The 23,498-nt window shown below is 39.4% G+C and overlaps 1 protein-coding gene across 1 annotated transcript in view; it reads left to right on the forward strand.

Moving 5' to 3' along the window:
- The window catches only part of CCDC141 (coiled-coil domain containing 141), a 172,738-nt gene that overhangs the window by 114,258 nt on the left and 34,982 nt on the right, over positions 1–23,498 (forward strand). The window contains exons 9-12 of the mRNA XM_059703945.1: positions 11,818–11,959; positions 13,605–13,724; positions 15,375–15,566; positions 18,842–19,021. Coding sequence (XP_059559928.1) covers positions 11,818–11,959; positions 13,605–13,724; positions 15,375–15,566; positions 18,842–19,021 — 634 coding nt within the window. The remainder of the gene's footprint in view (positions 1–11,817; positions 11,960–13,604; positions 13,725–15,374; positions 15,567–18,841; positions 19,022–23,498) is intronic.

Genomic DNA, 23,498 nt, shown 5'->3' on the forward strand with positions numbered 1-23,498 from the left:
CGTCTTGCCCAGTCCTGTCCCACTGGCCACCTTCTAACTAATTTCCCTTTCAATGTGCACTAATCCATGCACAGAGTCACTAGTTTGGTGATAATTCTGAGTCCTTAAATAGTTTGTAATCTTTACAGGGTATATCTGTCCCAATCCAAATACCGTTTTCTTTGAAAGGCATTTTTGTGCATTCCTTTGCTCTTAGTTAGGATGCAAGTTACCTATAATAATAGGTGGTAATGGTTAAACTTAGATTGTCAGTGGAGTTGAAAGCTCCTGGCTTCTGGCCCTCCTCATCTCTTCCTAGGCCTCATTTGGTATCACCTTTGAGCACTGAATCTAAAGATAGACCACAGGAATTCTGCATTTATTAAGCCACAGGAAGCTATAGCGATTGGAAGTGCTGGTTCAGAGACCTTGTGTGAGGGTGAAGTTTTCCATGATTGAACAAAATGAGGAACCTTTTTGTTAGTGTAACTTCCACCTCAGAACTCAAGAAATGCAAACACCCAGCAAGACCAGGCCACACTTGCCTTTTTCTGTGTACTAAAGTTAACTGAAGATTTACAAGTAAACTTGCTTAAGTATCGACTCAGTTTCTATCCCTGCAGAAAAGACTGTATCATTTTTCATCCTGCCTTGTTGTGGTGAATTTAAGCTGTCAACATAAGAACATCCAAACATGTAGAGCAAGCATGTCAAACTCAAAGGCTAACACGGGCCAAATAAACAAGACATGCGGCCCGTGGGCCACGAGTTTGACATGCTTGCTGTAGAAAATTTTTATAAGAGTTTATTTGAGCTAAACTGGTGACATATGCTGGGTCTCAAAGATCTCAAATGCTCCTGGAGAATAAAAGTTTGCAGTTTCTTTTTTTTTTTTAATTAAATCTTTATTGTTCAGATTATTACATTTGTTCCTCTTTTTTTCCCCCCATAACTCCCCTCCTCCCAGTTCCCGCCCCACCCTCCGCCCTCACTCCCCACCCACTGTCCTCATCCATAGGTGTACGATTTTTGTCCAGTCTCTTCCCACATCTCCCACACCCCTTTCCCCCCCAAGAATAGTCAGTCCATTCCCTTTCTATGTCCCTGATTCTATTATAATCACCAGTTCATTCTGTTCATCAGATTATTTATTCACTTGATTCTTAGATTCACTTGTTGATAGATGCATATTTGTTGTTCATAATTTGTATCTTTACCTTTTTCTTCCTCTTCCTCTTCTTAAAGGAAACCTTTCAGCATTTCATATAATCCTGGTTTGGTGGTGATGAGCTCCTTTAGCTTTTCCTTATCTGTGAAGCTCTTTATCTGACCTTCAATTCTGAATGATAGCTTTGCTGGATAAAGTAATCTTGGTTGTAGGTTCTTGGTATTCATCACTTTGAATATTTCTTGCCATTCCCTTCTGGCCTGCAAAGTTTCTGTTGAGAAATCAGCTGACAGTCGTATGGGTATTCCCTTGTAGGTAACTGAGTTTCTTTCTCTTGCTGTTTTTAAGATTCTCTCTTTATCTTTTGCTCTTGGCATTTTAATTATGATGTGTCTTGGTGTGGTCCTCTTTGGATTCCTTTTGTTTGGGGTTCTCCGCGCTTCTTGGACCTGTAAGTCCATTTCTTTCACCAGGTGGGGGAAGTTTTCTGTCATTATTTCTTCAAATAGGTTTTCAATATCTTGGTCTCTCTCATCTTCTGGCACCCCTATAATTCTGATGTTGGTACGCTTGAAGCTGTCCCAGAGGCTCCTTACACTATCCTCGCATTTTTGGATTCTTTTTTCATTTTGCTTTTCCGGTTGGATGTTTTTTGCTTCCTCGCATTTCAAATCATTGACTTGATTCTTGCGCTCCTCTAGTCTGCTGTCGGGAGTCTGTATAATATTCGTTATTTCAGTCCGTGTATGCTTAATTTCTAGTTGGTTCCCCAATATAAGATTGAGGGTCTTATTAGTTTTCGTGTAGATCTCATTAAGTTTATCGGCGGCTTCTAAACAGTTCTTGAGAGACCTTAAAAGTGTGGTTCTGAACTCTATATCTTCCATTGACAATTTTGTCCTGTTTCTTTGACTCCGCATTTTGTTATGCTTCCTTGGTGCACCCCCTAGTGGTCTTTGTTCGCAGTCTTATAGTTAAATCTTGATTGTTGTGGCTAATTCCAGGGAGGGTTTGACCTCCAGGCCAAGTGGCTGAGAATCAGCTGTGTCAGCAGTGAGAGAACTTCTGTCCTCTAGGGAGGTGCTATCTAGCCTTTGCCTGAGGCTATCCAGCAAATGCCTCTATGCAGGGCTTGGGCGGGGCGGGTTGCACAGGATCAACAGGGTGGGCCGGAGAGAGCAGTTATGGCGGCTCTCAGTCCTGTCCCCAGGGGCTCTGCCTCTCTGAGTCCCAGCACCCGCTGCAAAGCTGGGAGAGAAAGCTGCACTCGCTCTGACCGAAGCCAGACAGTCCCGCTTCTCCCGTTTGAGTCTGGGTCCCTAAAGACTCGCCCGGATCTGGTGCTCAGAGTCTTCGACTCCCTCCCGATTGAAAACGCCAAACGCGCCCTCCGCCGCCAGCCCGCTCCGCGCACTCCGCACCTCAGAATTTGACTTCAGCACTGCGCCTCCTCTGAGTGTCTGTGTGCGTTTCTCTTTCCTTCTAGTTGTAGGACTTCCACTCAGCCAGCGTTCCTATGGTTCTGGGTGATGTCCCTTCCGTTTTTTGGTTTCACTTTTGAAGTAGTTGTTCAAAGCAGCAAACTCCGGCGTTAACCTATGCCGCCATCTTGGTTCTCTGCAGTTTCTTTTATGCACTTGAAATTAAGGAGGGAACTTAAAGAAGATTGGTTGAAGGTGGGAGAGAACAAGGCAGGTGTTGGATTACAGATTGGTTAAGATTATGTGCTCTCTTGAGAGTGGTAATGTCTTAGAACAAGGGGTCTGAAAGGGTGGCTCACAAATTAGAAGGAGGGGTCTGAAAAGAGGCATCTCAAAGGTGTGTTAACCTAGATGTACAGAAACAATGACAAGGCTTGCTTAAGGCAAACACAAACCTTTTACTAAAGAAGTTAGATGCCTGGGTGTGACTACCCACCACAACCTGCCCAGTTAGGAATTTACAATCAGCTGACCCTGTGAGGTTACTTTTCATAGAACCACTTGATTTTGTCTACAAAGTGTATAACATACCTCATCCTTGTGGAATATTTTGTTTTGGTATAACTTTAAATTTTGTCTGTTTTGATCTAGCATTTAGTGTTACTTTTTTAATGTTAGGTCTTCATACTTTGATATTTTACAGAGAAATAAAAACAGGAGTTACCAGTAATTGGGATTTTGCTTCCCCCTTCCACAATTATCATCTATATTGGTTCCCACTACTTCCCTTGGTTGATAGTGTGGATGATTATGCACCTAGACACAGCATGATCTATTTGTTTATTCCAAAAATATTATTGAGCATTTTTTGTAAATCAGTGCTCTCATGTATGACATATGACAGGCAAAGTGTCGGTCCTCATGCTGCTTATATTCTGGTAGGAAGAAGCAGCCAACTAACAAGTAAATCAATAAATAAGTCGCTTTTACACAGCCAGTACTATGAAAAAATATAGAAGTGAACTGGGACAGAGAGGGCCTATGGGAGGGGACCACTTGGACACTGGTCAGGGAAGGATTCTTTAGAGGAGCTACCGCACAGATAGCTGGGGGCGAGCACACCTGGCAGAGCAACAGCTAAGGTATAACAGAAAGGACCATGTGGCTGGAGGAGTGGGGACAAAGGGGTGGGGCATAAGCCAGGGCCAGAGAGTTAGGTGGAAGTGAGACTGTTCAAATGACGATTAGCAAGCATGGCAAACACTTGAGTACTTTTTAGACATTAACAAATTAAATCCTCAAAACCATGCTTGGTATCAGCACCACTGTGATTATTGTCCCTGCTTTGCCGATAAGGGCTCTAGGCCACAGAGAGGTAAGGGAACATGCCCTACTACTTGTCACCTGGCAGGAAGAGGTAGAGGCCTTGACTGCAGGTCTGAATCGCTATGCTAATTAGGCTGCTAGTTCTCTGTCTGTTTATTCCTTTCAGGGATCCTGGCCACTTAGTGAACAGGGATTATTTTTTTATTCTAGTGTGATTGAAATGTACTCCATCTATCTTCTCTTCTAATTTCAAGTTACGTTTCACCTTCCAAAGGTTTTCTTTCTTTCAGTTTATTTAAACATTCTTCGAGTGTGTGTGTAAGTATCGAATATGACATACCGGCACCAGGCTTCAAGGGCAGTCAAATATATATACAAACCTGGCGCCGAGTCTCCAGAACTTACTAACAGCCAGTCAGGGAATAAGAGCTGCATCAAGGGGGTGTGAGGAAGCCATGGGGACAGTGGGTGCTGGGGATGCCTTTTTTAGAGAAGGAAACACATTCCCACACTCCTGATCAGGACAGGATAAGTGAAGGAGTGAGATTTGAGGGCCATTGTTGAGTTTCATTGTCTAAGATGGGCAGAGGGTCTCCATCCTCCAGCCAAGATGAGCACAATCGCATACCACACAATGCTTTTTTAGTTCCTTTGTGTTGGTCAGCTGTCTCATGGCTTCACTGTTCATTCTGCGATGTTTGAATCATTCCTTAGTTGTTTGATTTGTGATGGTACCCTTTCCTTCTCCAGACCATGAACCACTTTGTAGGGCTGAAAACATGTGGGAAACTTCACTTATGTTCCTCACCTTAGCATTTACATATTAGGTGACTTGATTTGAAATATCAAGGGACTTGGTATGGCATCAAAGGAAAGCCTCTATCTCAGTAAAAATATTTTTAAATATCTTACGTGGAAAACAAAGACATTCTCCATCTCTAAAAAACTAAACAAAGAAACAAAAACAGAAATTTCCTTTGCGTAATAGAGTCATTTATAGTTGCATTTTATAGGAATCCCGTTGAGGCTTTAAGAACTTAAAATAGCTGTTTTTTAAAAAAGTTTGATGATGATGCATTTAGATGGTAAATGTCACATACTGAAATTTAGGAAATTACAAAGTTCTTATGACAGTGTTAACTCAGCCACTTTCCAAATATTTTCATGTCTATATTAAGTTATTCTTTTCAGAGGTTGAGTAAATGTCATCACTGCAATCCGGGCCTGGTAACATTGTCCAGAATTCTGCAACTCTCAGTGTGAAAGGCACCCAAAGTTCACCTTTTCCATTAAATCTAGTAGTAACTAGATTAGGTTCTTGTAAAATATCTAGGAGCCCCTCATTGCAAAATGAACTTATTCATTTATGAAGGTGATGATGTGATGTGAAGTAGCCAGGACCCCAAAGTAAGAAGGTCTGGAACTATGGTGCCGGCAGAGGAGGCCTGGCTAACAGGGCAGGACAGAAATATCTGCCTTGGGTCTCTACAGAGGAGTTGTCTTAGACTAGAGCAGTGGTTCTCAATCTTCCTGATGCCGCGACCCTTTAATACAGTTCCTCATGTTTGGTGACCCCCAATTTCATTGTTACAAATTGAACATAATTAAAGCATAGTGATTAATCACAAAAACAATATGTAATTATATATGTGTTTTCTGATCGTTTTAGGCGACACCCAGAGGGGTCGCGACCTAGAGGTTGAGAACCTCTGGACTAGAGGGTTCGAGGAGAAAATAATATGAGAGAGAGAGAGTGAGGGAGAGAAAGAGAGAGAGATGAGTGACATGTTTATGAATATAATGTTCATTACCATTCTCTTTCCAATAGTGTGGATAAAAACCACCTAAATATTTTCAGAAAATAGGGAAATGTTTTAACATATTAAGGGCAAGCACATCATGAAATATTCATATCAAAACAGTGTTTTTTGAGGAATATTCAAAGACACAGAGAATCCTCAAACATAATGTGAAGTGAGTGAAAGTCAGATCCAAGTTGTGCATCTGGCATCACACTGACTCCAGAGGGGAGAGGCAGGGACCTACGGCAAAAAGAGAAACTGTTTGGAAGGCACTACGTTCAAATCTATTTTTATATTTTCCCAATTATCTCACATGAGAATATTTGCCTGTTTAGTTCTTGCTGTGCCCTTTTATCTGAGGGTTTATGTCATAAAGCATGGAACATGTTAGCCCTTATGTCTTAGAATATTGACTTTCTGCGGTGCCTTCCCTTCTCCTGGAGCTCCAGGCAGTGTTGGAGCACCTCAGTCTGTCACTCAGGTCTCCAAATGCCTTCATGTTTTTCTTTCCTTTAGCTCTTCGTGCTGTATTCTGTGAATCCCTCAGACTAATTTTCTCTTTTGTTATAATTTCCCCTTTGTTTTCATTCAGTGATTCTTTTAGTTTTCATAATTACATTTTTTTTTATTTTCAGGATTTCTAACTCATTTGTTTCATGTCCAATATTGTGTTTATTTCTGACTGTTTTTGTTTCAGAGTTTCTCATTCTGTTATTATGGGTTTTGGGGTTTCCTTTATCTCTCTGATGATCTCAGTTGTATTTGTGATAATGTCATTTTCAGGTTATTTTACTTATTTTCATCTCAGATAGAATACATTTATCTCTCAATTGGCTAGTGGCTTTTCTTAGGATCTTTTTATTTTATGTCCTGAAATTTTAGATTGTACTCTCATCTGGAGTGGGAAGTGTTTGTTTGTTTGTTTGTTTGGCTTTATTTTCCTTGGTTTTGTTCTCTCCTCTGGGTTCTTTCATCCTTAACAGCTTTGCAGTGACTTCCACCTGAACTCATAGGGTCCCCAGTCTAGACTCAGTCTTCTGTTGTTTGATTAGCATCCCATTAGCTCCCACTGAGACACACTAGCTCTCAGAGATGTGTTCCAAAAACTACGTGGGGATCAAGAGGTGGTTCCTGACTGCCCCTCTGTATCTGATTTCTTTGCTCACTCAACTACAACATTTTTCAACCTCCTTTCCCAAGGAGGAGAATCCCATCCCTGCTACTTATTTCAGGTAGAATCCAAGCTATGGTAGCCTTCCTGTAGGTCTCCGTGGCCTCTTGTGTACATCTCTGCAGGCGTCTGTGCCAGAACCAGGCATGCTGTAGCTTCAGCCCCATCACTGCTTTCGGTTTCTTTAGCATTATGTGTATTTTAAATAGGTGTGTGTGTGTGTGTGTGTGTGTGTGTGTGTGTGTGTGTGTGTGTGAGAGAGAGAGAGAGAGAGAGAGAGAGAGAGAGAGAGAGAGAGATTTGTTTGGTAGGGAGGGATTCTCAATATGTATAACTTAAGTCAGAAAAAAAGGGAAAACAGACATTTCACCTCTACAGAACAAATGGCACTTTTTCAAAATAGATAAGGGAACTAGAGAATGACTGTTGTTTCCTCCAAAATACAGAAAATTATAAACATGAAGGGACACTGTTTGGGTCCCTGCCAAGAGAAGCAGGGAGCTAAAAGCTAAGGAAGATATATATGTATTTTTTCCATTTCCAAAGTGTAATTTGTCCATGGACAAGAAGAAAAATGTGATCAGCTGATTCCTTCTGATGAGAGAGAGTGAGCTGTCAAGCGCTTACCATCTGGTTCAGCTCCTCATCCAGATGGGCTGCCAATGGTAATTTATGAAAGGTTTAGAAGCAACGTGCTGTCCTCCGGAAAGAGTCATTAGAACACATTAACATTGGGATTTGCTCCCCTCCCCCAATCCCTATTTGTGACAGATGCAAAGACAGGGTAACTGCTTCCGTACAGCAAATAGAATAGTCTTTTTGAGCCAGAAGTCAATATGTCTCTGTTCTTTAGTGGGAAAAATCAATCATTTTTCTTCCCTCTCCCCTCTCCTCTACTGCCTCAATGAACAAGGGAGAAAAAGTTCCCATGATGGAGTTTCTAACAAATGTCTGCTAAAGCCTCAGTATGTTATTTCTGAGTATCTGTGATGCTTGAAGAAGTCAAAATCAACATCAGGAATAATCTGATGAACCTAACACTCTTACAGGCGGGTACCATCTACTCCATTCTTTATATATATATAAATATATTTTATTGATTTTTTTACAGAGAGGATGGGAGAGGGATAGTTAGAAACATCGATCAGCTGTCTCCTGCACACTCCCTACTGGGTATGTGCCTGCAACCAAGGTACATGCCCTTGACCGGAATCGAACCTGGGACCCTTGAGTTCACAGGCGGACGCTCTATCCACTGAGCCAAACCGGTCAGGGCAATCTACTCCATTCTTATAGAGAAAGCTCAAACATCAGCCAGTATTTCCGGTGAAATCACAGAGCCATAGATCCTTAGACCTAGATGTCTAGTCCCCTGTCAGCCCCTCTCCCACCCAATGAGGCAGCACAGGAGCAGTGTGGCTCCCAAATCAGAACAAAGTGACAGTTCCTGTCACTTGCTATTAGTTCTGATCCCATCATTTATTTCACAGGATTGTTCCTTGGTGACTGGTGGAAATCTATTCATTTATTTTCAGCTCGTGTAAGAATTGCTGGCAGAGTGAAGTCGTATTTGCCCTTTGATAAAACCATCTGCTTTACAGGCTCTAAGAACATCACCGATGTGCCCGCTATACATGTTTTAAAGTGTTTGGAATGTTCAAAGGAAAAGTGTGGCATCAGTGTATAAAGTTTCTAACTAAACATGGTGGAATTGGGGCAGGTTGTAACCTGCAGATCAGGTTTTCACTAAGTAGGCATAGGGCGGGGGTGGCCCTGGGGTTAGGAGTGTGACAGATACTAGTATATTCCAGCTGGGACTCAGGGAGAGGGAAGAGATGCCAGAAGAGATGGAGATGATCTAGCTGAGGACATAAAGAAGAAAACAGGAGCTGGCCAGGGTAAGCAAGATAATGGGGAATTTCTCATACTGAGGGAGAGGTCTAAGCCCCAGGTAAGAGTAGCGCACACAGTGGACAGGCAGTAATGCACAGGGAACCAAGGCGATTCAGTCTGACCCTAAGGCTTCCAATAACAGGGGCGGGGACTGGCCGGCCCACGAGCTGTATAAGGCCCATGAAATCATTTGGTCTGGCCCTGACAAGGCATTGGGGGTGGATTAGTTAAATGCTTGACCAAATACCGAAGGCTAATTTTTTAAGTTGATAATTTTGTATGGCCCGCAAATGATGTTATAAATATCCAAATGGCCCTTGGCAGAAAAAGTTTCTTCATCCCTGAAATCGAGAAAGGAAGTATCAGTCCCCATAACTATAAATGCTAAACCGTCAAGGAAGAAGTTGGGCAGTCTTCGGATAGCCTAAAGCTTCTGTAAGTGGGCAAAGGGCAAAGTCATCATTGTTTGGAAATGGTGATTAGTGACATTTTTATACAGTGACTATGCATGTGTTCTTATTCCTTAAATCTGTTTTCTCTTCCCTCAAATATTGATCAAAGTGTATTTTATTTCATTTCAAAACATTTATTAACCTACCACTTACAAGGCTATGTGCTCAGGGCTGCAGAGATATGTGAATGAAAAAGAATGCCGTCCTTTCCTGCAAAGAATTTACAATGCGATTGATATAGCCCTTAAGGCACAAATCACCACATAATGAGACCGAATCTCTAGGTCATTGAAAAATCAAGAATGGATAGTTCTTCCAAAGATAGAGGGAGAGATACCCTATTTGATTTATCAAAATTCAAATTGTAAGTTGCTAAAGAGCATTATTTTTAGGGAAGGAATTCTTGGTTTGGTTTTGTTTCCCTATTTCCTTTCTCTGTGTTGGTACTGTGCCCCTCTAGTGGCTGCTTTGAAAACTACAGACAGTCTAAGAGAAACTAGAATACATGCCAGCCTCTTTCCATCAACACTCAACGTCAGGGAAAGTGAAATTTGAAAGGAAGAAAACCCTCACCCTCCTATCATGTGTAACAGCCCCCGAAAAGGTACTGTGAAGTGGTAAAGGGAGTGGACTCTGAAATCAGATAAGCAGGTTCGAATCCCATCTTGGCCACTTAATTTTGACCCGGGAAAGCTACCAAGCTTTTCTGTTCCTCAGTTTGCTCATCTGCAAAATGGAGATGACAATTGTACCCAGATCAGAGGGTAGTTATGAGAATTAGAAAAGAAACGGTTCAAAACATTAAAAATGGTGACTTGCCAATGTTTACCCATTTATTTCACAAACTTTATTCTCTGTATAATCTTTTCATAGAGCTTATTCACTTTTTCTTTTTTAAAAAAATATATTTTATTGATTTTTTACAGAGAGGAAGAAAGAGGGATATAAAGCTAGAAACATCAATGAGAGAGAAACATCGATCAGCTGCCTCCTGCACACCCCCTACTGGGGATGTGCCCGCAACCAAGGTACATGCCCTTGAACGGAATCGAATCCAGGACCCTTCAGTCCCCAGGCCGACGCTCTATCCACTGAGCCAAACCGGTTACGGCCACTTTTTCTTTTTTGTTTATCTTTCTCATTCCAGATTTGAATATACTATAGAAAACTTGGAACCTATAAGATAGAGGACAATTGGACTTTTAAGTGCTTTTTTTGGCATATAATGGCCCAAAGTCTAAAACCTAGTTAAAATATGATTAGCATTACCAGCACCCTGCTTTTACAGATTTTGTGGATTTACGTATCATAAGAATTATTTCTAAAACTCTCCTGATTCCTTGATTATACTCTTCACTATCTTTGAGTTATTAACATACCAACTGATTGTTTTAAGTGTAATATTTGTGAAACATTATGTGTCAGGAATAAGATCCCCCAATTAAACTTCTCTGGGACTCAGTGACACCCACATTATGCACTTGAATCTCATAATCATTGGATTGGATTCTCTCACCTCTTCAGCAGCCTCATTGCCATTCCTGCAATGCTGCTTTACCTCTCAGTTCTTGCCCTCATTTCATTACTAATTAAATTCATTTTTACGGAGTCATAAATTAATTATTTGAGGTAAAACTTCTGAAATCTGTACCTCATTCCAAGATCTTTTTAACTCTGGGTAATTGAATTTAGGAGATATCATGTTCATCTTTATTCGTATTTGAAGGAAATGACTGACAGGAAATTAAAGACTTCAAATTCTTGCATAGTAGGAGCGGCTCTGTCTTAGGAATTGGTTGAAAAGGTACAGAGTGCTCATTCCATCAGCCGTGTTCTTTCCTTGTCCTGCATTGCTGGTCAGCCAACGTTGGAAATGATGAGGAAACTTGCTGATGTATCTTTAGACCCAGCAAATGGGGTCTAACTCTAAGTTCATGTGTTGTTTTAAAGGCATTTTCATGTTATGAGCGCTCATGTCACTTTCCTATTCCTCATGAGGCCAGCACAGGTGAGAAATGACATGAGGCTGGGTTTCTTTTATGTGAACAGCACATTAGATTCCTAATGGTTGGTGATAACTTGGTTTTCTTCTAATGAACGCAGCCTTGAGCATTCATAATCATGCAGAACAAGGTCCTTAGTGTTACATCAATATTTTACCTTATTGGATTAGCAGATGTTTTGTTAACTGGCTGATCTGCATTTCTATTCAAAGAGCTCCTTTAGATAAATGAAGCTTTAAAATAACACCCCCAGGAAAAGTCTTGGCAAGCACACAGTGCTTTTTGCCATAAGGTCCTTATACAATCTCTCAGAGAAACATTAAAAGTAAACCCTTTAGAGAAGATTAGACCTGGTTGTAAAACCCATAACTCATCTTTTCCCTCAGGACTGACTGACTTAAACAAAGGAACATAATTTGGTTTTGCTCTTTTCTGTACTAGGACCATCACTACTTAAACTTTGATTATCCTAAAGCCTGAAGCTTGATAACTTTTACCAACTTGTACCTCTCCTGAAAGAGCAAATCTACTTTCAAGTGTTCCCTGACCCTGGGGCTTCTAGATGGGGGTAGAATGAACTAACAGCTGCCTGTTCCACTCAGCTCCCGGGTGACCGGCGTCCATGAGATGATGGGATGCATCCAGAGACGAGTGGATCATCTGGCCGGACAGTGTTCAGCGCACAAGGAATTTGCTCTCAAGAAACAACAATTAGCAGCCTCAGTGGAGGGCTACCTGAGGAAGGTAGTTTCATAAAATCTGTCCTCCTTAAAATACTATTTAGATGAACCCTTGTTTGATGATAATAAATGGTTTGGTAATTGCGCGTGTGGGCCTGAGGGAGAGTAGGGGGATGTCTCCGTAGGCTTCTCTCATGGGCCATGTTAGGTTTTACAATTGAACAGAATAGAGTTGCAATTTACCACTGCTCATCATCCAACCCTGCCCCAGGGTGCCAAAACTATATATGTTACCCTACTTGCCACCCAGCCATGAACATGTATACACAAAAGCAGTTCTAACCATGTGCGTATTTTAATGGTGTCTTTGATTTACATGACTTTCTGCATGGTTCCAATATGTGCAAGTTTTCATTAACATGGAACCATAGAACATGAGGACATTCGATACATAACAAAAATGATGCGTTGTAGGGGTTCCAGGAATAAATTTCCATTATCATATGTTATTGAACTAGGCCAGTGCAATGGACATGGTCATTCTGAATACAAGCACACACTTGGAAATCCTTTCTGCAGAGTGAATAGAATATCTTGGTATGGGAGAATTTTATTTTCTATTTTCAAAGAGGAATGAAACCAGGCAGCTACTATTTGACTAAACAAAAAGTTACTTACCCGTAGGTGGAATATATAGCAAAAACTAGTACTATCTCAATGACATTAATGTCTCAACGTTTTTAATGACATTTTCATGTAATACAATGAATTTATATGCCCGACTTAAACAAGTAGAATTAGGAGACTTCACAGGAGAGGTTATTAGTTAAGCATGTCTCTATTTAATTGTCTCCCCACCTGTTATTGGTCCAGAAACTTGGGAATTTGAGCCTGGTTCTGAGGCCGGGGTTCCAGGGAGATTCCAAATACGGCGGCAGCTGTGGAGCCACATTCCCTAGAGCTTGAGAGTCAAGCTAATTTGGTGGTGGTGAGAAACACAAGGAGCTCACACAGCTGTTGCTATTGTCTTACTGCCAGTTCAGAACCCATTTGATCTGGGAAGTATGGGCTCTAGTGAGAGCCTGGATGAAGGCAGTGACTTGAATGGAATAGAACCTTCAAAGGTCACTTTATTCATTTATTCATGTGTATAGTCTTTACATTCGTCAATTAAATCACCTAAGTGTGTTCCTGTTTTATTATCACGTTTACAGGGTTTGGTGCTGCCTCAGGATCCCCCAGCCCAAAAAATAGTAACCTGTAAGGTGATCTAATACCCACGCTCTAAACCTCTATCTCAAAATGTGCCATTAAATTGGGCCCCATTCAACTTATAGTGGGTGCTTGTGAATTAATTAACCAGAGATACATTCATCTCTGCATATGTGTTGGCAAGTACATTATCCTGTCTAGATAATACAGATAACAAATTCTTAGAGGGCGTGGATGATTGCTTTTTATCTCATTGCTACTAGTATAATGAAATATTTTAAAACATACACCCTCTATTGGTGGGTCAGCAGTATTACCTCATATGAAGAGCAGCATTGCTAATTTAAATATGAAATTCTAAAATACTTAAAACTATTTTTAGCTTAATGTTGATTTACATTAAAGTATAATGGGAATGTATAGAGTAATATTTACCTTCTCTATGCATATGCAAATACATGTTACCAAGGCTACAATGTGTTCTTTTTTTCCTATAGGTGGAAATGTCAATTCAGGAAATCAGTCTAGTACTTTCCAATGCCATGGATGTCGGTTCCAGCCTTTCTGAGTCAGAGAAGATTTTGCGTAAATATTTGGAACTAGATATCCAAGCTAAGGTACATACAATGAGAATCAGTATCATGGTTATGATTTTGTAAAGATGATTTCTTATATCTGGTAGCTATAAAACTTACTCCTCGTTCTCAGGAGGGCTGCAATTCTAAATTAATATTGTGGTAAATAATGACTTAAAAGCTCCTACTCTGAAGTATACCTGAATTATCTACATTTAAACATGCACTTAGTAGGGAGTTTGAGCTCACTGAAGCTCAGCATTCTAGCCTGGTATTAAACACTCATTTAACCCTTTTTTCTGGCCTGAAAGATGTTAGAAACTCCCTTTGGGGATAGGGAGAGTGCATTTATAAGACTATTTGTGATTTTCTACTAGAGTAAGTTACAAAAGAAAATTACCAGAAGCGACATGCGTTAATACAAGATTCCAGGAGGCAAATCTTGTTTGCACACTAAGCCTTAGGAGACAGAAATTGCCCTCCTCTTCCTAACACCTTCTCTAACCCCCTTCATCCCTTTCCTGTGGGACTTAGGTTCAAATATTCCTGCTAGTAGCTCCAGACCTGCCCCAGGGGTTTAGGAAAGCGAGTCACGTGTGCGCTGGCTCGCCAAGTCAGCAGGGGTGGCTGTGCCTCCCCTCAGTCCTGGCAGCATAGGCTCCTTCACAGCAGCACCGCACCCAACACTCACAGACACGCCCATTTGTTACATGAAGTGTTTCTAATTCATCATTTAGAATGTTTAAAATAAAATGTATGTCTGAATTCACATTTATATTCCAAAATTGTCAGAATTAAGAAAGAAACCGCATGGAAGAAACTCCCCCTGCCCCTTCCTTCCCCGAGTGCCTTCTAGAAGCAGCACTCGTATATTAAAATTACCATCGTTCAGTGGAGTACTTGGGAAGCATATTAAACACAAGTAGGGAAGCCACCCTTCTTGCTGCAAATGAGGATGAAGCTTTTTCTGTCATTTTTGCTTGATTCCTAGCGTGGTATCACATGAGATCTTATATGGCTTTCTATGGCAATTGTATCTGTAATGCTTACAATACTTACTCATTCATTTCATCATTGGTTAGATCCCACATGCCACAAATTGCACTCAAAATAAAACACAGAAGAGTGACCCTAAGCAAGTCAAATTCACTGATTCTTTAGGCCTTTTAGACCCCATATCTAATATTTCCCTACACTTGTTTAAAAATCCTTCTAGATAGCAATTCAAACAAGACTGTATAATTGATTTCATTTTTATAAATTTAAAAATGAGTAAACAATTTCTATAAACTTGCTATTTTGTATATAACAAAATTAATTTAAGAATTTGCTAGAGCTTATTGTTAATTTCAAAACAATTCTGGTCTATACTTATTTAAATTATTTAAAATGTTTTTGCCATTTTGTTTTACCACTTTTCATACCTAACAACTTTTCTTTTATTTGTAACAGAATTTAGAATGCTCTAAATACTAAGTGTAGCTGATAGACTGAAAGAATACTTTGAGGTGGTTTTTATTTTAAGACACCTTTTTTTTTAATTTTGGAAAGTTGTGCCTTCCTTTTATTGAGGAGCATCTTGGTTACAAGTTCAATTAATAACCGTTATAGATGGATGTGCAGAAGGTAATGAAATGTGAATGTTCATGATTCCCCTGTCAGCTTCTGACCCTCTGTGCGTTGCTTTCATAGGAAGCATCACATGAATTAGAAGCAGCCACAAAACTTATGACAGAGAAAAATGAATTTGAACCTGATGAAGTGGCATCACTTTCTTCTAAAGCTAAATGGCTAGAGGAAGAATTAAACATACTTGGCCAAAGCATTGGGTCCAGGTCCCAAGTCCTGCAGACCTATGTGGCATTTCTAAAGTCATCAGAGGAGGTACAGTACCTGTGTGCTCTCTGTTATCAACAAGGTGGCCCCTGCCATCTTCCTACATCCTATGGGGATGGGAGCCCTGGTGGGTTGTTCCATATAGTCCACCCTGGTGCAGGTACTCACTGATAGGCCCTTGATTCACCAAGGCACCATATAAAACTAAAGCAGTAAGTCGTTTTACTAAAACACAATACAAGTATGTTTGTGTAGATACACATACAAATAAGCAAAGTGGTTGTGTTAGAATACTTTTTACTTTGGCCCATACACATTTACACTATCCTAAATATAGCACAAAATTATTTAAAAATAAGTCATCTTCTAACCCATGGTGGGAAAGGTACAGAGAAGTGTTTGTTTTCTGAATCTTTATTGCCAAAAACATACCTCCTTGATTTCTGGTTCAGTTTCTCCTTCCATGACCTACTCTGGCCCCTGGATCTGTGGGTTTAGGGCTGAAACCTTAGCTTCGCAAACACCACCTTTTCAGAAGAACATATGTTCTTTCCTCTTCCCAGCTCTCACTTCATTGATTTTCCTAGCTGGCAGAGCCTTCTGTCCTAATCTGGGCAGTGCTCTGACTCTGTCACTCTCCTTCCCCCTCAGGCTTCCTTCTTTCCTCACCAGCTCATGGTTACTCATTTGCATTCCGGTCTCCATGCCCTCAACTTCCTGCCTTCCACCCTGACAAACCCTGCCAATTTCCAATACTAGATCAATCCAACACTCTGTTTACTCAGCTTTTCTTTCCAAGCTTCCAGACACTCCTGCAGAAAATCATACAATTGTGCTGATTGGCGCTGTTACAAAGGTATGGGTCTCTGCCTCAGCTGGGTCTCCCATGTGCTCCCTATTGGCACCCATTCAGTAGCAATTTTCAAACATCTTACCCTAGTTTCCATACTTAAATCTCAGCTGGTGCCCTTACTTCATATATAACAAAAAAAAAATAATAATAAAGAGTCCATTGAGCTTAACTGCCTCGACTTCCTTGGACTTCCAAACCAATTTTATTCACCCCTTTTCCACTGTGGCCAATAAAGTCAAGTCCCTACTTCTCTCCAGCACTGAGAAAAAATTAATCCCTCCCTGTATGTTCCCACATCCTTCAGAATCGAGCTCTACTAACCTCCTCTAATGTTTGACATTGGCTTTTTCCATTACTTCCTTGCCTTTGGTCTACAGTCATGCCCAAATGGTCATGAAGGCAACCACTCTATACTTTCCTTCCCTTTACATCTGGACTTGACAATGGGAAGATGACATTTCTTGTCTCTACTTGCTCATCCTCCCCAGTTCTCATCCCATACCAATTTAACCCAGCCATCTGCTACCTCTTCACTCCATTGAAAATGTCCTTGTAAGTTACTTACTGACTGATAAATGAAATCTCTATTTTCAGTCTTCATCCTGCTTAATCTCTCTGCCACATTTATTTAATCCTGTTATTCTTACCTCCTTTGGCTTAAACTCCCTCCCCCAGCATACAATTCATCTATTTTGGAGTACAATGATTTTTATTATATTTATTGAGTTGTGCAACAGGCACTGCATTCTAGTTTTAGTATAGTTCTATCACCCCAAAAGTAGCCCCAGTGCACTTTTTAGTCAATCTTTATTTCCACTCCCAGCCTCAGGCAAGGACTGATCTGCTTTCTATCTCTATAGACTTGCCTTATTTGGATATTTCACATAAGTGCAATCACTCTGCCTGCTTCTTTATCTGTTCCTTCTTCTTTTTCCTAATTTGGTTCCCTGTTCCTGAAGTATGGAGGGTTGCAGAGTCCTTGCCTGTGCTCTCTCTTGAACATTCTTTTCCTATGAAAATTACACCCCCACCCACCTATGGTTTCAGTTCACCAATAATTCAAAAATGGCCCTTCCTTACTATGCCCATAATATGGCGTGTATATTGTCCTTGTGTTGTAATAACTTGCTTTTGGTTATCTTTCTTCCAGAACTATCTTTGGGAATCCAAGGAAATAAATGCTAATTCTTAGTTGGACAGACTCCTTGGAGGAGGTAGCAATTCAACTAGCTCATGAAGGATGTGTAGGAGCACAAAACTAAGAAAAGATCGTTCTGGGCTGAGGAGACAGGCATCAGCAAAACAGGGTCATGAATAAATAGAACATGGGAAATATGCAGAGCACTTCAGTTTGTGAGGCCATTCGTAGGCTCTCTTATTAAGTTCATTTAAATTAAGAATGTTGTTAAAATTTTTAAAATACAGTGACTAACCATCACCTGAAGTTTCTCACCCTGTTTAGATTGATTTTGGTAGTTACAAGCTCTTTGAGTCTTGTCCTATTGACCATTAAGTATTGTTCAAAATGCATAAAAACGTGTGTCAAACTTTTCCACTATTTCTATATCAGCCAATTACATGTTCATCTTTAATTCTATAGGCACATTTGATTTTATATAAGCTCTCTTCAAAGAGAGTGATTGAAAATAATCCAGTACTGCATACATTGGTTAGCAAAGGAAAAAAAAGTGTAATTCTAAGGAGATCAAGCAATATACTTGATAAGATTAGCTCATGAAAGCAGTTGAATATTAATATTTGTACCAAAAATTAGTAATTGTATTCTCATTCAAGTTTATCACTTATTCAAAGCAAATAATGAGTTACTAATATTTCACTGACTTATATTTATTTTCTTATTCATTTCTTGTCTGGCTTTCTTCTGAATTATAAAACTCAGCTTTAAATATTATCACACCAGTATTTGACATAAATTGTCCCCAATTGCAAAACATACATTATACAAAATACATAAATATGATTTGGGTCATAGTAAGTAGGTCTGATAGATAATAAACTTGTTAGTTCAATTTACTACCCAGTAGTAGTCCAGTCTGTAAACAACTTGGATAGATTTTCATATCATTTTAATAAATTGACAATAGTTAAGTTATTTAAAGAACCCTGGCCCTGGCCACTGTGGCTCAGTTGGGTGGAGCGTCATCCTGTACACCAAAAGGTCACATGGGTTTGATTCCCGGTCAAGGGACATACCTTAGTTGGAGATTCAGTTATCAGCTGGGCCATGTAAGATTGGCAACTGGCTGATGTTTCTCTCACATTGATGTTTTTCTCTCTCTCCCACCATCCCTTTCTCTCTCCCTTCCTTTCTCTGGAAAAAAAAAAAATCTGAAATGTAGTTTCCATTTAATTTTTACATAGGCTTTTATCGAAATCTGTGTCATTTTCTTAAAAATGTGTGCAAGTGTTCTCATCTTGCATTTATATCCTCTCTTTCTCTCTCTCTCAGGTAGCGGAGCAGCGTGAGAGCCTGAAGGCGTTTTACCGAATGGAAAGCCCCAGGAAGGAAGAGCATACAGCGGAAGCCAAGCACTGGCCTGACTCAGCCGAGAAGCAGTGGCAGCTCTTTTTAAAACGGAGTCTTTTAGTTCAAGACCTAGGGCTTGAGTTCCTTCATTTGATAAATATGGTGAGAATAACATTATGCGAGTCACACCTTCTGCAAGGATTACTTGTCAAAGTCAAAATCTTAAGTTCAAAACTTCAATTATCCATCAGCAAGCAGTGTGGGTTTAGAAAGTTCTTAGCTTCGTTCAACCTAGAGCAGTGCCAAAGCCTAGCATGTCTGTGTTTATTTAGTCCTACACTTCTCACAACATTTAACTATCTAGAAGAAAGATTGACTATAATCCAAATGCAACATTTTTATTGTTTACATAGAAGTGTACCCTAGAGTTCTAAGTGATGTGGAGAGCCTGCAACAAAGTCCTGACAAAATTTCCAGTGGCTCACGTTAGCATCTAGGCTGAATCTTCATTTTGGAGAATTTCTTACTATAGCATATCTTTCTATAGTGAAGCTCCATCATATTTACAAATGTATCCTAAATTTTAGTTGTCCACTTATGTCTGCAAAATACTCTAGAATCTTTTTATCAATCTCTGACCCATATAAAGTTCTCTACAGAATTCTTAAAAGATGGTTAAGCCACTTCTCCTTCAAGTATCTTCCTAATGAAACTGCTCATTGCATTGTTAGAAAATAAGAGCTGCTAGAAAACATTTTTTATTTTTTATTTATTTTTTTTAAATATATTTTTATTGACTTTTTACAGAGAGAAAGGGAGAGAGACAGAGAGCCAGAAACATCGATGAGAGAGAAACATCGATCAGCTGCCTCCTGCACATCCCCCACCGGGGACATGCCCGCAACCCAGGCACACGCCCCCGACCGGAATCGAACCTGGGACCCCTCAGTCCGCAGGCCGACGCTCTATCCACTGAGCCAAACCGGTTTCGGCTAGAAAACATTTTTTAAAATGTTAAGTCAAATCTGACTTCATACCTGGTTCTAACCCTCTGCAGTTACACGAGGTAGGGAGAGACTATGCATATTTGATTTCTCTTACATGTGAAAGTCCTTCAAACATTGAAAATAATTGCTATATCTAATCTGAGTCCTTTCTGCAGCAAACCACATGCAAATCCTTTCTGTCATTTATGAGGCAGCTTCATTTCTCTCTCCATCCTGATCCTCCCTCCCAAAATTTTTATGATTTGTTAAAGTCATTCATAAAATATAACCCAAAAGTAAAGTACAACTTTAACACAGAGTACAACAAAGTGTACATCATTCTTTACTAATGAGACTTAAGGTTATGCATTCATTTTTAGCCATGATTTCACTATGCTGGTTCATATTAAGCCTGTGATTGAATAAAAGTTGCAGGAATTTTTATTACAATTCCTGCCAAGCTAGGTCTCTCCTGTTTTATATCTCTGTCAGGTATTTATCTTTTACATACAAATGTGGGTCTTTATATTTATTTCTATTCAATGTCATCTTGTTCATCTTTACCCATGATTCCATCTTGTCAAACTAATTTTGCATCTGCTATCTACATTAGCCAACTTTCCTGGGTTTAATTCTATATCTACCTAACATCCTATCAATTGCATGAAAATAATTTGGCAGAAATCAGGTTGGCTCATAGTGACCAAGAGATTCTTTCCAAAGTGCTCACAAACTGCTTGATCAATGATGAACTTATTGCATGGTTTTCACTGTAAAGCTTTCCAATCTGTAAACTATGTAGCCCAGTCTTTCCCCCTTTGAAAATCAAGGCATTTGTTTTCCCTAATTGTCTGGCCCTTCTCCTATTTTCTGTAGACTTGCAAAGATAACTGACATCTACAATTTTCTCAGTACTTTGGAATGTGATTAATCTCAGTCTGGAGCCTGAATTCATTTGGAAGAGTTAGGTTTTATCTAACTACCCTCATCTACTTTCAATTGCAATGTTCTCTTTCTCTTCTTTGTTTTTTAGTTCAAGACCTAAGGCTTGAGTTCCTTAATTTAAAAATCATGTGAGAATGACATTATCTTTGTTTCAACCTTTGTTGTTTGAAAGCCATTCTTATTCAATTTGTGTGGAAACAAATATTGAAACAGTTCTAACATATCTTATACTATCTTTAAACATCAGAGGAAACTTACTAAGCAATTTGCCCATGTTCTTAGGTTATACAGGTGCTTTTTGTAAAAATAATTGTTATTTTTCATTTGGAATATTTAGAACATCTATTATCTATCCATCTACCTACCATTTATTTATCTTTTACATTTTTACTTTGTTCAGTATATATTCTTCCATCTCTTGATTGTGTACTTCTCTAATTTGCACTCTTAAGAGAATTCAAATATTTGCAAATTGTATTTTTTGCTCAATTATTACTAACTTCATTTCAGAAATTTTACTGCTTAGTTCTGTAGTTTCCATTTGATTTGTTTTAAATTGAATTTATTGGGTGACATTAGTTAATAAAATTATACAGGTTTCAGGTATGCAATTCTACAATACATCATCTTTACATTGTATTATGTTTACCACCTCAAGTCAAGTCTCCTTCCATCACCATTAACCCCCATTACCTTCTTCTACCTCCCCAACTTCCCTCTTGCAATCACTATACTGTTGTCTGTGTCCATGAGTCTTTTGTCTTTCTCCTCTCTCTCTCTCTCTCTCTCTGCTCTCTCTCTCTCTCTCTCTCTCTCTCTCTCTCTGTTAGATTTCAATTGCTGATTAAATTATCTTTCCTATCTTCTCATTCTTATGCTCCAACTTTGGTATACTGATTTGGTAAATTGATTTCAGAGGGGAAGGGAGAGGAAGAGAGAGACAGAAACTTCAATGATAAGAGATAATCATTGATCAGCTGCCTCCTGCACGCCCCCTAGTGGGGATTGAGCATGAAACCTGGAGCCATGTACCCTGACCTGGAATTGAACAGTGATCCCCTGATTCATAGGTTGACGCTCAACCACTGAGCAACACCAGTTGGACACTTTTTAAACTATATTAATCATGGGCATTTAAAGTGTGTGTCAGCTAATTACTATATCTGGATCTGGAGTTGTCTACTTTTTCTCTTGCTTTCCAGTTATGTAGTCCTGTCTTGGTAGGACTAGTGAAAATGTATCAAATGTCAGGTGTTATGTAAAAAAATGAATCCTTCACCCTAAGCTCCTTACCACTGTCATATGATAAATAAGTTCCTCCTTATTGATAAGAATTATGGTCTACATAATAGTTAACTTCATTATGGTCCACATAATAGTTCAGCATCATTCTGAGGTAGGGAATTGCTGGTAAAGCAAATGAAACACATTTTTTTTATTCTCATGTCTTTTGGAGCATTAGGCTTTTAAACAAACATTATTGTTGAAATGTGGTAACCAGTTTGGCTGTTAAGAGGGGAGGATGCCAGCTGGCATTTTCTGCCGAGTGTTGCGCTCTTGATTGGGTTGCCGTGGCTCATATTTTCAAGCTTGAAATTGAAAAATTTTCAGTTCATCTAAAAATCATCAATATTAGAGAAGCCGATTTAAGTGAGAAATCTGGCAGACATCTTGATAAAAGTGCCAATTTACAAATTCATAATGGTGAACACCAAGATGTTATTTGGGGTACCGCCTTCCTGTTATCAAGGTATCTAAAAAGCAAGATATCAGAAGACCATTTATTGTGCCTGCATGTAAATGGAAAATTGAGAATTGAGTGCCCTGTTGGGCTAGGTTATGGCAAAGTTTCCCATGCCCTTCCACAGAAGTAGAATGAATAGTGTGTTTACTAACTAGACCTCCGGTAGATTAATCTTCCTGAGAGGTCAAAACACTTAAGTCTGCCAAGTACATAATCACTGTTTTTGGATCCTGCCAGCCAGACATCAACAAATGCTGCTATATCTCTCCCTTTTCCAGACCTCACTCAGACCATCACTCCCTGCTGCGGGATAGCTGTCATTGGCATGCCGCAAGGTCCACATTTACATTAAACTGTGTATTACATTACATTTTGATTAGTAGTTTCTTAATAGTAGGTGAAAGATACCCTAACTTTACTTATAGCATAGATTAAAATTATGATTTGGGCTGGATCCAGCTGAAGTTATCAAATATCTTTCATAATATTTAGCATCTTGTTAACCATAATGAAAGAATGTATCATTTGATTCCTAGATCCCCAAATTCATGGGCAAAAATCTCTTTAGGACCTGCAATTATCTTTTTTTTGCAATTAATTGGCTTTTTATAATGTCTAAATTAATATAGGAATATAAATATGCAATATTAATGCTGTTTAAATTAATTTAAAAATAAGATGGTTTATTATTTTAAAATATCCTGTTACAGTTTTATGACACCATCTTCTGACTACAAGCTAGGAGGTCCCTTGACTTTTAGATACTTAGTTGTCATTGTCATTGTAGAAATCCATGTACATTTGCTCCTTAGAAAGTCAAGGATTTATTGAGAACAGCTGGTCATCAAAGTAAAAACCATGGTTTTGCCAAACAATTATTCTTCTGCATTTTTCAATGTTTGTGCGTAAAATAGCAGATGATCTTACTCTTTGCCTCTCTTATCTTTCTTCCTCCAATTAAATT

Source organism: Myotis daubentonii, chromosome 7 (assembly GCF_963259705.1).
Source record: "Myotis daubentonii chromosome 7, mMyoDau2.1, whole genome shotgun sequence".
NCBI lineage: Eukaryota > Metazoa > Chordata > Mammalia > Chiroptera > Vespertilionidae > Myotis > Myotis daubentonii.